Source organism: Molothrus aeneus, chromosome 19 (genome assembly GCF_037042795.1).
Source record: "Molothrus aeneus isolate 106 chromosome 19, BPBGC_Maene_1.0, whole genome shotgun sequence".
Classification (NCBI taxonomy): domain Eukaryota; kingdom Metazoa; phylum Chordata; class Aves; order Passeriformes; family Icteridae; genus Molothrus; species Molothrus aeneus.
Window position 1 is genome coordinate 6,341,213 of NC_089664.1, and position 11,891 is coordinate 6,353,103.

At 58.3% G+C, this 11,891-nt stretch overlaps 1 protein-coding gene across 1 annotated transcript; it reads right to left on the reverse strand.

The window, feature by feature from the left end:
• Nucleotides 1-484: 484 nt before the first annotated feature.
• On the reverse strand, nt 485-5,650 carry ASB6 (ankyrin repeat and SOCS box containing 6). The gene is made up of 7 exons (XM_066563003.1): nt 5,599-5,650; nt 4,463-4,667; nt 3,870-4,051; nt 3,424-3,530; nt 3,008-3,116; nt 2,432-2,518; nt 485-2,263 (listed from the first exon to the last, which is right to left on the reverse strand). The coding sequence occupies exons 2-7, from the start codon at nt 4,573-4,575 to the stop codon at nt 1,584-1,586; spliced, it is 1,278 nt and encodes a 425-aa protein (XP_066419100.1). The 5' UTR covers nt 4,576-4,667; nt 5,599-5,650; the 3' UTR covers nt 485-1,583.
• Between the last annotated feature and the right edge of the window lie 6,241 nt (nt 5,651-11,891).

Below are 11,891 nucleotides of genomic sequence, written 5' to 3' on the forward strand. Positions count from 1 at the left end.
GGGAGAAGCCTCAGCTGTGTCCCTGTGGTGGTGTGGGGAGGCAACACCAGGTTCTGGGGCTTTGAGGGGGCCTCACCTTTAAACCCCTGAGCAGGTCACCTACATGGGCAGCAAAAAGGGAGATGTGTGTGACCCCGAGTCCCCACATCCTCCTGCAGGCATAGGGGTATCCCACACAAAGCCTTGCAACCCTGGGAGTGCACTGGGGTTGCCTGAGCTCCCAGACCCATCCAGCCCATCACCTCCAGCTCCATCGCTGTGACACTGTGCTCCCCCAACACCCCACACCATCACCTGGCTTTGAACATCCCCATCTCCTCTTTGGCCATGTTCCCTTCATTGACCCAAGTCTGGCCTCTGGCCCAAGGTGGCCAGCACTGGCACAGCAGAGTCAGCTGCAGCTCAACCCTCCAGCCATCCCTCCATTCCTGTCCTTCACCCCACCTCTCCTAAGGAAAAACAAGCCCCTTGTTAATAATAATGCTGTTATTATAGAAGGCCTCATTTAATAGTTCAGTTCCCATTCCAGACAGCAGGACAGAATTTGATCACATTACTGGGTTTTTTTAAGCACCAGTTCATCAGGACACACAGTTCCAGTTCCAAATGCCAGTGAATCCCAGATCCACCTGATAAAAACTGTCTTTAACCAGAACAGATTTTTCCTCTTCATCTACTGCATCCATCCCCCATGAAAAACAGTACAAACCAACAAAACTGTGTGGGGCTCAGCTCTGTGACCAGCCTTTGGCATGTCACAAGGAAGCAGGTGCCTGGAAAGGGGAGCCAGGCAGCTGTGGCAGGGCTGGAACATGAGCCCTCCAGGTGCAGCAATTCCTTCTGGGAAGGAGGCACTGGAGAGTAAGATTTTGGGAGTGGTCACCAAGGGAAAGAGCCAGGGAATGGGGAGGGAGGCACAAGGCACTCAGCTGCTGATTGCCCATTCCTCATCCTTGCACAGGGATGTTAGGAAACATCCCTTTGATGTGTTTTGCAGCCCAGTAACTCTGAGATGTCCTTGGTGGATGTTCCTCTGTGCCAGGATGGGGTGCAGAAACTCAGTCAGCCCCATTTCACTCCCATCCCCAGTGTCAGAAGCCCACACTGAGCAAGGAAGGCATCCACACCCACAGGATGCCGGACCTGCTTCCACCACCAGGACCAGAGGGAGGAAAGCCAGAACACCTCTTCCTTCACCCAGCACCCTGAGGCATCTCTCAGCTCCACTGGACACCTAAGGCACTGCATCACCCACCCATGGCAGGGCTGGGAGAGGGGACAGGCTGCCTGTCCAGTCACAGCCCCCAAGCCTTTGCTTAATCTCCCTCCAAACCAGCCCAGTATCCAGCTCCCCCATGCCCAGGAGCTCTGCCTGCCTCCCCATGACGTGCCCCAGAGCAACGAGACCTTCACAAACACAGCTGTGATGTTGTGCCCAGAAAAACACCCCCAGAATGCCACAGAGAGGGACTCCATGGGCAGCACCTCTTGCTGCAGAGAAAGCTGTCTCAGAGCAGAGCAGAGCTGCGGTGGCTGTAGGCACAGCAGGGCTGTGGAGGGAGCAGACAGAGGCACTGCCAGGCTCACAGGTCCTCGTGGCCAGCGGCAGCGTGGTCGATGAGCAGGTACCACTTCAGCCGGTCTGGGAGAGGCAGAGCCTTGATTTTGTCACCCACAGGCCACGGTTTGAGGCGCTGCCGGATGAACACCCTGCAGAGGTGTTTCAGTGCCTGCGGCGAGCGCTCCAGCTGCTTCAGAGAGCAGAACAGAGTCTGGACCTTCTCCCCGTGGAACCTGCAGCTGCTGGTGTTGACCTCAAAATTGCTGGGCAGCTGGATGGCTTGTGAACTGGCCATCATGAGCTCCAGCAGAGTCTGACCCTTCTGCATGAGGTCTGAGGAATAGGTTTCATCGTCGAAGCGACTGAGGTGCCAGCAGAGGTGCTCAAAGGCGACGTGGAAGCCAGACCAGCACGAGGGACCATGGAGGGAGCAGTTGTAGGCAGCACCTGACTCCAGCAAGAAGCGCAGCAGTGGGAAGTAGTCTTTGAAGCTTTTTAAGCAGAAGTGTGTGAGGGACTCTGAGGCTGGGCACTGGCTGGGGTTGGCACCGTGGGCCAGCAGCAGCTGCGTGACACGGAAGCAGAAGCGCTCGATGTCCTCGGCCTCCTCCTCGGTGTAGCTGTACGCCATCTCTCCCAGCAGGTAGATGACATAGGTGAAGACAGTGTCACCATCCTTGGTGGCAGCCCTGACATCTGCGCCTGCAGGGAGGGACAGAGAATGTCTGACACTGCAGAGTGTGAGGTCAGGCCAGCACCAACTCCAGCACCCCTGGGCTTTACTCTGACTCCATAAAGGAGTCAGGAGGGCAATGCCTGGTGCTGCACAAATAATCAACCAGCCCAGAAAGAGGAGAGGGTTTTCTTTACCTCCTTCCAGCAGGAGACGGATGCTGTCGGTGTTGTGGATCTGGCCACTGTCACTGCTGGCCAGGGCATGCAGCAGGGCGGTCTTCCCTGCAATGGAGCAATCAGTCAGTCACAGGACAACAGGGTGACACCCCAAAAGGCAGGAAGGAAAACAATCCACCCCACCCACCAGAGAGCCAAACGCAGGGAGTGACAACCCTTCTTCTGGCAGAGGCTTCCACTGTTCCCATGATGGTGCCCAGCTGTGGGCACAGTAACAGGCACACAGGCAGGGCTAGTGGTGGTCTCAGTGGGCATATGTGCCACGGCAGAGTGAGTTTTAGAGCAAGTGGGCACCACAGGATGACAGAGGCACAGCCCCACCCCACCTCCCCTGGACTGCACAGAGCCGGGTTCAGCCCTTTTCACACAGCCAGCACACCAGGAGGAAATACTGAGTGCAGGGAGGTTCTGCCAGCTTCCTCCCAACTCCCAAACCCGACTGAGAGCAGGGAGCAGGTGCAGCAGCGAATGGCCCCAGCGCTGTGCCCTGTCCTGCCCACCCTCAGCTGGGGGAGCTGGGTGGGGTGCACAGACCGTTCTTGTCAGCAGCGTTGACGTCGGCCCCCAGCTGCAGCAGCCGCCGCAGGCACGGCAACCGCTCGGGCTCCTCGCTGGCCAGGTCCAGGGGACTGCTCTCATGGATCTGCACAACAGTTAAAAACAGTTAAAAAACACTGGCAGATACTGAAGACTGTGAGTGTCTGCAGGGAGTCGCTGTTGGGGTTTTATCTTGGCCACAGCAAGAGTCTCTCCAGCCTCCTCCCACATTGCTCCAAGGCAGGGGCTCAGCTCAACCTGACCTGCCTCAGCAGCAGAGCACGGACAGCGGGCACAGGGATGTGCCGAGGGGGAGCAGCACGGGGTGAGGCCCGGGAGGAGGGAAGCAGGAGGGCTGTCCCTCACACCAGAGCAGCTCAGGCCTGGGGGCTCAGCCAGGAGCGAGGCCGTACCCGGTCTCTGCGGTTGATGTCGGCGCCGTGCTGCACCAGGAGCTCCACCACGTCCGGCTGGTTGCGCAGCACCGCCATGTGCAGGGGCGTGTAGTACGTGACCGGGTCTGAGGACAAAAACAGTCAGAGAGAACAAAACGGCCCCAGAGCCTGCCAAGAGTGGAAGGGGACAGCTGGGGAGGGCCCTGGGAGCACAGTGATGCCTGGACCCCAGGTCCTGCTGCTCCAATGGCTCCATCCTGCCAAAAGCCCCCGAGTCCCTGGTGTCCCTCAGTCCATCCTTGTGGCTGGATCTCCACAAGGCACATCCACACTGCTCCAGCAAGGAGCAGGAGTGTCTGAGCTGGCAGCACCCCCTCTTTCTGCCCCAGCTATCCCCCCACTCACAGGGCAGCTTCTCATCTGCTGGTTCCTCCTGGCCCAGCCCCCCTTCCCACCAGCCTCACCTTCAAAGCTGAGGTCAGCACCAAATTCCAGGAGGATTTCTGCAGCTGGGACGAGCCCCAGCTCGGTGACCTTCAGCAGGGCATAACTCACACCTTCCTGATAAAATGGGGAGTGGGTCTCCCTCTCCAGGACTCTTCTCACAGCTGAGAGCTGGCTCTTGTCACTGTCCAGGCAGGCAGGGCTTGAGACACACAAAACCCCAGCAGTTACTCAGTGAACATAGCTCAGGTGTGCGAGGGTCAAAGTGGCACCAGGGAAGAAGGAAAATCCCTGGTTTTACCTCTGGTCCTGTACCCAGCGGGTCTCTGACCTGCTGGCTGTGGGGTTACACAGCAGCCTCAGGGCCTCAGCTGAGCCCTAGTTCAGGCTTTGTTGCCAGGGGTCAGGCAGAAAGGGCCTTTCCTGGGGAGCCCCCACAGCTCCTGTGTTTGCCTTGCTCCACCTCCACATTCCCAAAGAACAGAGGGTCTGTGGGATGAGCTGCTCCCCGGGACTGGGGGCTGTCCAAGCCAATGCTGTCCAACCCCATCCACCTCCCTGAGCTCCAACCACCCCCCAAAACACCCCGGGGTGTTCAGCCCCCTGCTGTTACCTCTCCAGGGAGCTCTGCCCTTCGGTGTCAGGCGTGGCCAGCAGCCCCAGGAGCTCATCCACCAGGGGCTGGTACTCCAGGACGATCCTGCGGAAGCCGTGCAGGAAAGGCATCGTGCTCTGCCCGTGCACCCCCTCCTGGGGGCCTCCAGCACGGCACCGCTGTCCTCCCGCACCCCGGCCCCTCTCCGAGGGGCTTCTCCCTCCTTTCAAAACAAACAAGGCTTTCAGCAGGTCTGAACGTAATAAAAAACACAGCCTCCCCCTCCTTATATAAAGGCAGCCCAGCCCAGCCCAGCGCAGGGATCTCCTCCCACACACGGATCTGGTGTCTCCAAATTATCTCCCGCACACAGAGCTGCACACTGCGGTTATCTGGGCACGGCCAGGATGGGCACAAAGCCCCGGTGCCAGGAGCCCCCTTTTTGTGTGTCTCAAGCCCTGCCTACCTGGACAGTGCCAGGAGCCCCGATGATCCAGGGCCCCGGGGGCTGTCACCAGCAAAGCAATGCCCGGCTTCTATGGGACAGGGGTACCTGGAGCCACCCCAGGGACACCGAGCCCGCAGACCCCTCTAAACCTCCCTGCACCCACGGGAGGGAAGGCCAGGAGCCCCCAGACCCCAGGGGGAGGAAAAACGAGATAAGGAATAGCCCTGCCTAAAGACCTCTAAAGCATACATCTTCCATCTTCGTTTCCTTATCGTTCTTTACTAGAGTTAAATAGTCCAATTAAAATAAGCGAATAAAAAATAAAACTAATTTGGTTTTTCTGTTCGTTTTACAATGCTTTAAAGTCAGTGTATTTTCGTTATTACCAGCTCGTAGGTGTAAATAAATAAATAAATAAGGGTATGCACCACTCCTGACAGGTTGAGTGGGCTGCATCCATGCATTTTTAGATGCATTAAACACGCTCATCACAGCTCTCCCTGAGGAGGTAGATCAGGCTATAGCGGGGGGGAAAAAACCCCCAAACGAGTCCATAAACCTCGGTTCATTTTCACAAATAAACGCTCACAAATTCCAGTGCAGCCCCCGCCGGCGGCCCCGAGCTCCCCGAGCAGCGCGGGCAGGGAAAGGAGGCCCCGGCACCGCCCTCCCCTCACGGCTCAGCCCCGGCCCTGCCGCCCCTCACCTGCCCGGGAACCGCCACCGGAACCGGAACGGGAACCGCAACCCGCCGGGGGCGGGGCCTCGCCGATGGGTGTGGCCGCAGCGGGGGTGTGGTCGGACGGGGCGTGGCCCAAATCGGAGGGTGTGGTCTCGGCATGAGGGTGCGGTCAAATGGGGCGTGGCTAAAGGAGGGCGTGGTATCTCTGGAAGGCACGGCCTCATAAAGCGGCATGGTGCGTGGGCGTGGCCTCAATGGGCGTGACCTCGATGGGCGTGGCCTTGGCGGGCGCGGCCAGCAGGGGGCAGCACGCGGCCGCGCGCGGGAGGGGGGGCCCCCCCCTCCGTGTCCCCCCCCCCGTCCCCCCCCGGTGTCCCCTCTCTCACGGGTGTTGCCACCCCGCGAGTATCCCCTGCCCCGGTGTCCTCCCCCCTCCCAGGTGTCCTTCCCTGCCCTGAATGTCCCCCTCCCACCATGTGTCCCCCATCCCTGGGTGTCCCCCATCCCTGGGTGTCCCCCATCCCTGGGTGTCCCCCGATGTCCCCCGTCCCTCTGGAGGACCCGCCCAGGCCGGGCTGGCTTTGCTGGCAGCTGGCACCCAGTGGCTGCCGCCTCCCCGGGGCTCGGGGTGACTCCGGTGCCGCTGGCCGGACCCTCCCCTGCTGGAAGAGCTACCAGGGGAAACATTAGCCCGGGATTTATTGGTACTATTATCATAATCATCATTATTTTTATTATTATTCTGGCGGAATCCGCCAGCGCGGGGAGCTCTGGAGAGCGGCAATAACTGAAGCCGCCTTGGGTTTCCTATTTACGTATTTATTTTATTCCGGTGGAGCGCTTCCAGACTCCAGCAGGCAGCCGTGGCCCCGGGGCAGAGGGGGCGAGGAGGCCGCGCCGGCTGGGCATTTTTCTGACATTCTGTCACGGTCCCCCCTGTTTCCCACCCTTCCCTTCCCCGCACAAAATGGGGTGCCAGCGTGGGCGACCCCGGTGCTTGCAGCTCCTGGACCCCGAGCCCACCTTGAGGGCAGGGCAGGGCTCTGCAGGGTGGCTGGTGGCGCTGGTGCCACGGGGACTTGGTGCTGTGCAGTGGCACCTCGATGGGCAGCTGGTCTGCACCCCCCCTGCAGCCCCCCGGGTGGGTTTGGGGGTGCCATCCCCGTGTTTGCCTGAGGAGGGGTGGAAATAACCCCATCCAGCCCTGGGCAGGGAGCAGAGGGGGCGAGCAGCAAGGAAGAGTGAGGGACAGTGGGGACTTGTCCCTCTGCATAGAGGGCTCAGCTGGCTTCAAACCAGAGCAGTGGGGCTGCAGGGACCCCCCTTTGGGTGGGCTGGGCAGCTGAGACCCTCGTTCCAGTCCCAGGTAAAGCCAGACCTTGGCCCCTCTGCATTCCCAGTAAAGTCCAAACCCTCCAATGTCCAAGAAAACCCTGGAGCCTCCACAATTCCAGTGGCAGCAGCAGACACAAACCCCGTCCCTGTCTGTGTGGCACTGGTGGGGACCCTGCAGGTCCAGCCCTCCACAGGCACCATTTTGGGGGGCAATCACTGCTCCTTTCCTGCTGTTGGCTGGGAAAGGAGGGCTGCCCAGGCAGGGTCACCCCAGTGCCACCTCTGACCCCAGCCATGCTGTCCCTGAGGATGAGAGGGGACACTAGCCTGCCCCAAATGTGCCATGCCAGCCAAAATGTGCCTTTCAGGAACCCCACAGAGGCTTTGCCCCCACCCTGGTCACCCCCAGCTTGAAAAGAGGCTTTGGGGACACAGTGTGGGACCAAATCTGGATCTAAACCATCCCTGGGAGGTGACAAACCAGGAGAGCCATGGGCTGAGCCCTTCCCTTGCCACCAGCACAGTGGGAACCCTCCTCTGCCACGAGCACAGCACAGGACATAACCCAGGGAGGGGTCCCCAGCCCCACATTTCCTGGGAGCAGAGGTTTTGCAAGCAGGGCCATGGCTGGATGAGTGTTGGGGTGCCTGGCTGGGGTAACAGCACCAGGCTGGGGTATTTGAATTCCTGGCTGGGGTAACAGCACCGGGCTCTGCCCCTTCCTCCCCGTGGCCCTGGCGGGGCGGGCTCGGGAGAATGCGAGCTGGCCATCCATCCATCAGGGAGACACAGCAACAGCCAGCTGAAGAAAGAGGGGCATTTTAGGAGGAAAGCCAGGGAAATTTGATCATTAAGAAATCCTCCTGGCTGTCTGGGGGAATTTAATTAAATTGCTGGAAAGGGCTGTAAGCACATCTGGATCCAATATGTGCCGCTTTGATTTTTTTCTTTCTTTCTTTCTCTCTCTCTTTTTTTTTTTTTTTTTTTTTTAGTTCACTCTTTTCCCATCTCGCAGTTGAAGGAGGGGGGGGAATAAAAGGGAAATAGCAGAGCCACAGAGTATTGGTTCATCTGGGACTGACTGGGATTCCTGGCAGGGAAAGAAAGAGAGGGAGAGAAAGAAAGAGCAGAAGAGAGGCAGAAAGAGAGGGAATGAGAAAGCTGGGAGAAAAATCTTCACCAAGGGTCTGGCTGGGTTTTTTATAATGCCACCACAGAGACAGGGAGCTGGGAGGCAGTGGGGGGAGTTGTGAGGGCTGCAGGGGAGAGGAGGAGGAGAGGAGCCAGCACAGGTCATGCTGTACTTTTGGGGTCTGGCAGGGATGGAAGGAGAAAGAGGAGCTGCTCAGTAAATCCAGAAATACCATTCCTGCTGGGAAAGGCAGGGCTGGGCACGGGGGACTCCTCCAGCAACTGGCCCAGGCTGTCACCCCTGTGGGTGGCACTGCCCCGGCCCCTGTCTGATGCCCTGGGGTGGAGGGGGTGCTCTGATCCCCAGCCCGGGCAGGACACGGGGCTGGGCACCCACCCACCCCCAGAGCTGATTTCTGGCCCTGGCCGGGCACTGCCAGGCTCCCACCATCCCCCACGGTCCCCTCTGAGCATCCTCCAGAGCAGCTGAGGTGCAGCTCCACAGCCAGAAAATCCTTCAGCTGGGGGTGAGCCAGCCCAGCCTCTCCCCACCAGAACATCCACAGGGCAACATTTTGGGAATGTTAGGAGGGAACACCTGGGTGCCACAAAGAGCAGCACCATCCCATCCCAGGCAGTGTCCAAGGAGGCTGCAGTGCCCCAGCCCGTGGTTTTGGGGTGAGGAGGGGCTGGGGCTGGCAGAGCACATCCAGATCCCTGCCATGCTGAGCACCAGGGAAGTAAAAGGTGTTGGCACAGCGTGAGAGAAATATCGGGAAACCCCTAGGAAAACACAAAGTGAGATTACCAAAAAAATATATAGTATTTGAAACCTTTTTCTTTTGAGAGGAAGATGAAGGACTGGCAAACAGAAGCTCCATCCATCCCAAGGGCTGCAGAACCCTGAGGAGCCCAGCACAGCCCTGCCAGTTCAGTGCCTCTGGTTCATCAGCAGCTCTGGCCCAGCAAAGCCAGACTCAGAGCTCACACCCAGCTCAGCAAAACCCAGCTGCTGGTGCCAGGCAAAGCAAACCTGCTCAGCTTTGCCCCTGCCCCAAAACCCACGTTTGGCCCAAAGCCAAGAGTCACCTTGCCAGCTTCGAAGTCCACTTTAAACCACAATTTTTACCAAAAAATAAAGGAGAAGAGCTTGCACAAGTGGGTTAGGAAACACCAGGAGTGTGTGTTTCAACCAACCAGGTCTTGCTTGGGATGCCTCGTGTGGCTGGTGGTGTTGAAAAAACAATGCTGAGGGAAAAAAAGGGCAAATCCTACAGCTAAAAAGGAAATTGCATTAATACAGATTGTTTTATTTAAAAAAAGCAAACCCTGACCTCTACTTCAAAAAAGTCATTAGACATTCTCCTTCTGAAAGGCCGACAGGGGATATTACTGAAAGGCCAGTTAATTTCTCAATGACTTACTGTTCTTGCTCTGCTCATGGAAATGTGTAAAGAGTTGGAGGGTAATTTAAGGCACCCTGCAGAAAGGTGTGTAAATCTTTGCATGTCTAAAGAAACTTTACCAGACCGCTAGGACTGGGAAAAAAAGAAAATGCTTGCCCTCTTTTTTTTTTTTCTTTTTTTTTTTTTTAAACTTTCCTTTGGAACTCTGATCCCCTTTGATCATAAAAAAGGTCATATTTCAACCAAAAAAATATCAGCAATCACAGGGCCTGAGGAAGTGCGAACCCAAGGGGGTTTCACCGACGATTATTCCCTCCATTTAATTATTTAATGCCACGGACTGAGGGAAAGCTGTCTCCCCTGGAAAAGCCAGACAGTTCAAGAATAAGGTCTGGCCCTAAACAAGGAGGAGGAGGAGAAAGAGGGTTATAAACGGGGATGGGGCTGCTCCATCCCCCCTCTCCTGCCCTTGCCCCTCCATGGGCCAAGAGCAGCCACCCCCAAAATAATCACAGCAAGCTGTTGCCAGCCCTGGAGCCAAGAGGGGGGGCTGGGGCACCCCAGGGAGGGGGGTCCCCACTGCCCTGGGGACAGCCAGTGCCCACTGCTGAAGGGTCACTGCCAGGGCTGGTCCTGGCGCAGCTTTTCCTGGACATGGGGTCATCCCCATCCTGGGGAGGGTCTGTCCCTGCAGTCACGGTGGAAAAAAGGAGATTGAGAAAGGGAGGGGTGGCACGAGGCTGGGTGTGCTGGGTCCCCCAGAGCCTGGTGGTGCCAAGAGTGATGCAGCCATCCCCTCCCTGAGTAGGAGCAGCCAGGGGGGCTGCTGGCAATTTATTTGTGTTCTAAAATGCACACGGAGTGCAGAAGTGCAGTGGGCACGGCGGGGACAGGGCCGAAACTCCCGTCCTTGGGAGCATCCCGGGGGAAAGCAGGAGCAGGGACAGTGTGACAGCGTGACAGCAGCCCGGGATTTACACAGCCGAGGAGGGGACAGAACCCGACACCGGGGCTGGCTCCCAGAACGCCCCTAGGGCCGCAAACCGGACCGACAGACCGACAAACGGACCCCCCCCACAATAAAAAGGGGGAAGGGAGGTTGGGCTGGCTTGTTTGCACTCTGGAGGAGCCCCCCGCCGAGCTGGAGAGAGCCAAAATCTGCCTTCAGCTGCACCCCTTCCAAGCTGGAGAGCTCTGGGAAGGCGCTTCCCCGTCAGGAAGATCAGATTTGGCAGCGCTGGCTGCCTTAAAAATCCGCACGCCTCCGACTGGAGGGGAAGGGAGCGCAAGAAAAGCTTTCGACAAATGTTAAAATAACTCAGCCAGGGGTTTGCCTCCCTCGGCCGTGCTGGAGCGGGGATGTTTATGAGCTCAGAGCCGGCCCACCTCGCTCGGAGGTTTCGCGTGGAACCCAGCGCAGCCCTGTCCAAATGTCCCCGCAGCGGCGGGGCAGGAGAGCGGCTGGAATCGAGGGGAAGGAAAAATTGTTTAACCTCTTCGATTTCTGCTCATCGCCCCGAGCCCAGCGCTCTCCGGACACCAGCAACCAGCCCCGGGGTCTGCCCCTCTCCTCCCTCCCTCCCTCCCACTGCCTCCTCCCTGCATATCTGCGTGCATGCATACATATATATAAATATATATAATTTTAAAGAGGAAAAACTCCTTGTTCCCGGTGGCTGGTTTTCATTAGGGAGGTTTCTTTCTAACCCCAAGGGAAGCAGCCTATGAGTTTTTAACTGTGGTGCAGGACGTAATTATCTCATTAAGGCGAGAGAGCCGGGCTTTTCCCAGGGGAGGTGACCTTGCTGCGGGGTTGATGGGGACCGGAGGAGGGGGGTGGTTGGAGGTGGAGGGGGGCCGTGTCCCCCGCTAACCTGCGGGTCACCTCTCCCTCCAGCCCCTCGGCCAGCCCACCCCATCCCTCCCCACGGAGCGCAGCCACTTACACTTGTTGATAGAAGCACTTAAAACAGGGCTGGGGGGGGTGATGCGGATGGGATAAGGGGGGGAGAGAAGGAGGGGGGGGAAGCGGCTCTGCCCCCCTCTCTGCCCCCCTTTCCGCGGCTCGGCTGCCGGCGGGGCTCGGTCCCTGGCAGGGGGGCAGGTCGCAGGGCCGGGGGGGTTGAGGGGCCGCCCCGCTCGGCTCAGAGCAGGGGCGTTTGTTTGAACAGCTCCAGAGCAAAGAGCCGGGGAAGAAAGTTTGGGCTGGGAGCGTGGTTTTTTCCCCAGACGTCAGCACAAGGCGGAACAGGGGCTGGGGAGGGAGCCGGACTCAGGGCAGCCGTGATTTTTTTCCCCCCTTATTTAAAAAAAAATTATAATTATTTTAATTTTTCTCTTTTTTTTTTTTCCTTTTTTTTTGGTGGGGGGGTGGGTGGGAAAGGGGAAGGGGGCCGGGGAGCGGCCCGGCACCTCGGGCTGGGCTGCGGGCTGGGGGTGGGAGCC